The sequence below is a fragment of the Bison bison genome, unplaced genomic scaffold (genome assembly GCF_000754665.1).
Source record: "Bison bison bison isolate TAMUID 2011002044 unplaced genomic scaffold, Bison_UMD1.0 scf7180017864456, whole genome shotgun sequence".
NCBI lineage: Eukaryota > Metazoa > Chordata > Mammalia > Artiodactyla > Bovidae > Bison > Bison bison.
In genome coordinates, this window is record NW_011495018.1 from 167,539 (window position 1) to 170,076 (window position 2,538).

The following is a 2,538-nucleotide window of genomic DNA, read 5'->3' on the forward strand; positions in this document are numbered from 1 at the left end:
GAGGGGGTTGTGTGGACGTGGGGGCGGTCCCGAGAAGGGGCCGCAGCGGTCAGCCAGCAGAGCACTTGCAGTGTAGAGCCAGATGGGCACGCACACGCCGATGGGTGGGGTGCGGGCTCCTCGAGGTACCCCGTCCCGGCAGAGCGGTGGGGGCACCCGACTTCCAGAGGGTTCCCCCACTCTCACTCCGAGCGCTGCTGGCCGTGGCCACGGGGGCCACCAGCAAGCGCCGGGACACAGCCTGGGCCTCTTGGCCACACTTGGGGGCCCGGCATCGCAGGGCCCGTCAGCCCCGTCCAGCCGGCGGGGGGGCGCCGGGGCTGGCCGCAGGGGCTGTGGGGAACGTACCAGTCCGCGAGGCACCACCGCGTCCGGAGGAAGCCTTTCCTCGACCACTTGCACTGAAAGGCAAACAGGCCACACGGGTCAGCAGGGGGTGGGGGGGGTGGCCGCAACGGCTCTAGACAACACTGCTGGGACCACGTGCCGTGGCGTCCTCGTCAACTCTGACCCCCAGGCCACAGCCTCATGCTAGCATGGCCTCCTGGGACATCTGCCCTCCCAGGGAAGCCCGGGGCTGGTGCCCAGGAGGGGTGTAGGGAGGGCCTGTGTGGTCCCGACGCTGCGTCCAGGGCGGCAGGGGCTCTGGCCCAGCCCAAAGGGCCTCCCGTCACCAACCCCCCATCCCCGCCCATCCCCCAACACCCAGACTTCACGAGGGGCTCCTCCCATTCCTGCCGGCGGGCCCCACCCTCTGCACAGCCTGGGCTGGCCAGGTCACAGCGATCTCGAGTCCGGACAAGCCCTTGCTGGGTTCCTGCCTCACTGGCCTCCTCTCTGATCACAGGTGGTTAGAACCACCTCGCCGGTCGGCACGGCTACTGTGGAACCGGGAGCCCCTGAGGCTGAGAACGGCACCTAGGGTCTCGTGGGAGTGGTCACGGCCGGTCCTCGGGGGCCCTCGCCCCCTCCCAGTGCCAGGGCGGGGGGCGGAGGGGGTCTCCAGGTGCCCTGGAGGTTGGTGCCTCCCCCGCCCCCCGGCAGCCTCTCTGGAGAACCAGTGACTGACCCTCCATCCGGGACCACCGCCCCTGCAGAGAATGGGAGGTGGTCACCGCCACCCTGCTGCCCTTGGGCACGTCGGGAAACTGGAAGCCGCAGTGCAGAGCGGCCCTGCCTCAGAGGCCTGGCTTCTGGGCTCAGGGCGAGCCTTCGGAAGCAGGACCAGGGTCCGGACCCCCGGAGTGGCCTGCGGTCCGCACCCACGTGGAGGGGGCCGGGGTATCTGTGCACAAGCTTCTGGACACAGATGCTTGCTGCACACAGAGGAAGGCTGCGCGGGCGGGGCTGGGGTCTCCCCTGCCTCCCACCGTCCCGTCCACCCTGCTGGGCGCCCTGGCCATCACTGCCTTCTCCAGGCCCGTGGTGTCCGGGGCTGGCCCGCTGCCCCCCGGTGCCCACCCCGACTCTCGGAGAGGCCCTCAGCCCTGGAGAGGAGACCACGGCGGTCGGGGGTGGGGGCACGTCGTTCAGCAGACAATATCAAGTGCCCGCTCAGGTACCCTGTTAATAGGATTCCTTTACCAGCAGACGGATTGTGAGCACAAGCAGCTTCATCTACTAAAAGACGCCATAAATCTCGGTGAGAAGAGGGAGGCTGCGGGAGGCTATCAGCACACAGCCCCCGTGAAAGGCCCGCCTCGGAGCATTAGCGGGATTAATTCATCTTTCATAAGAGCTCGGAGCGGGCCCGGTGATCTATGGCAACAACCAATTTCTCACTACGGGCTTGAGGGAAAAAAAACGCCTCGGCCCCAATCGACTACACAAATCTGCTTTTTAAAAATGGTCTCGCATTATCTGAAGTGCTGCTCCCAGAGGTAGTGTTTGAAACGCGTGTTGAGCCAAAAGAACCCGTAAATCAGCGGGGAGAGTTCTGTTAGTTTTAAACACGGTGGGCTGTAATTATTTGGAATGGCATTATGCCTCCATCATGGTAATTACATTTAGATTATCCTTAAGCGGTGGTAATAAAAGAAAGAGAAATCAGTCTTACACTAATTCCCTCCCCCAAAGTGTGTGTGAACGAAGCGGAGGGGCGGGCCTGCCTGCACAGCAGGAGCGCCTGCCGGGGGCTGGCCACCCCAACAGGACCCCAAGGGCGGGGGCCTCCACTAGACACGTGGCCCTGGGGTTTCTCACAACTGAGAAATCCCAGACTATCGACAGAACGGTAGAAGCACATGCGTTTTTCTCAATAAGATTTTCCTCCCGTTAATTCGTCAAGATGAAAGGAAAATGAACAAGTCCTAGAAACTCAGAGGACGTCAGACCCAGCAGAGCACAGACGCAGGTGCTTCCGTGGGGTGGAGCGGGGGCCCCAGGCTGGGGTCACCTCGTCCCAGCGACACAGAGCTGCGACACAGAGCCGCGACGCAGAAATCTGGGTCCCCACAGAGGCACCCCGCCTCCTTCCCCCAGAGACGCTCTGCCCTCTGCCTGTGGCGGGCAGGGGGGCCCCGCGGAGCCCGCAGACCC

The 2,538-nt window shown here is 64.3% G+C and overlaps 1 protein-coding gene across 1 annotated transcript in view; it reads right to left on the minus strand.

The window, feature by feature from the left end:
* Positions 1-2,538, minus strand: part of INPP5A (inositol polyphosphate-5-phosphatase, 40kDa) — a 109,579-nt gene that overhangs the window by 40,973 nt on the left and 66,068 nt on the right. The window contains exon 7 of the mRNA XM_010859554.1: positions 349-401. Coding sequence (XP_010857856.1) covers positions 349-401 — 53 coding nt within the window. The remainder of the gene's footprint in view (positions 1-348; positions 402-2,538) is intronic.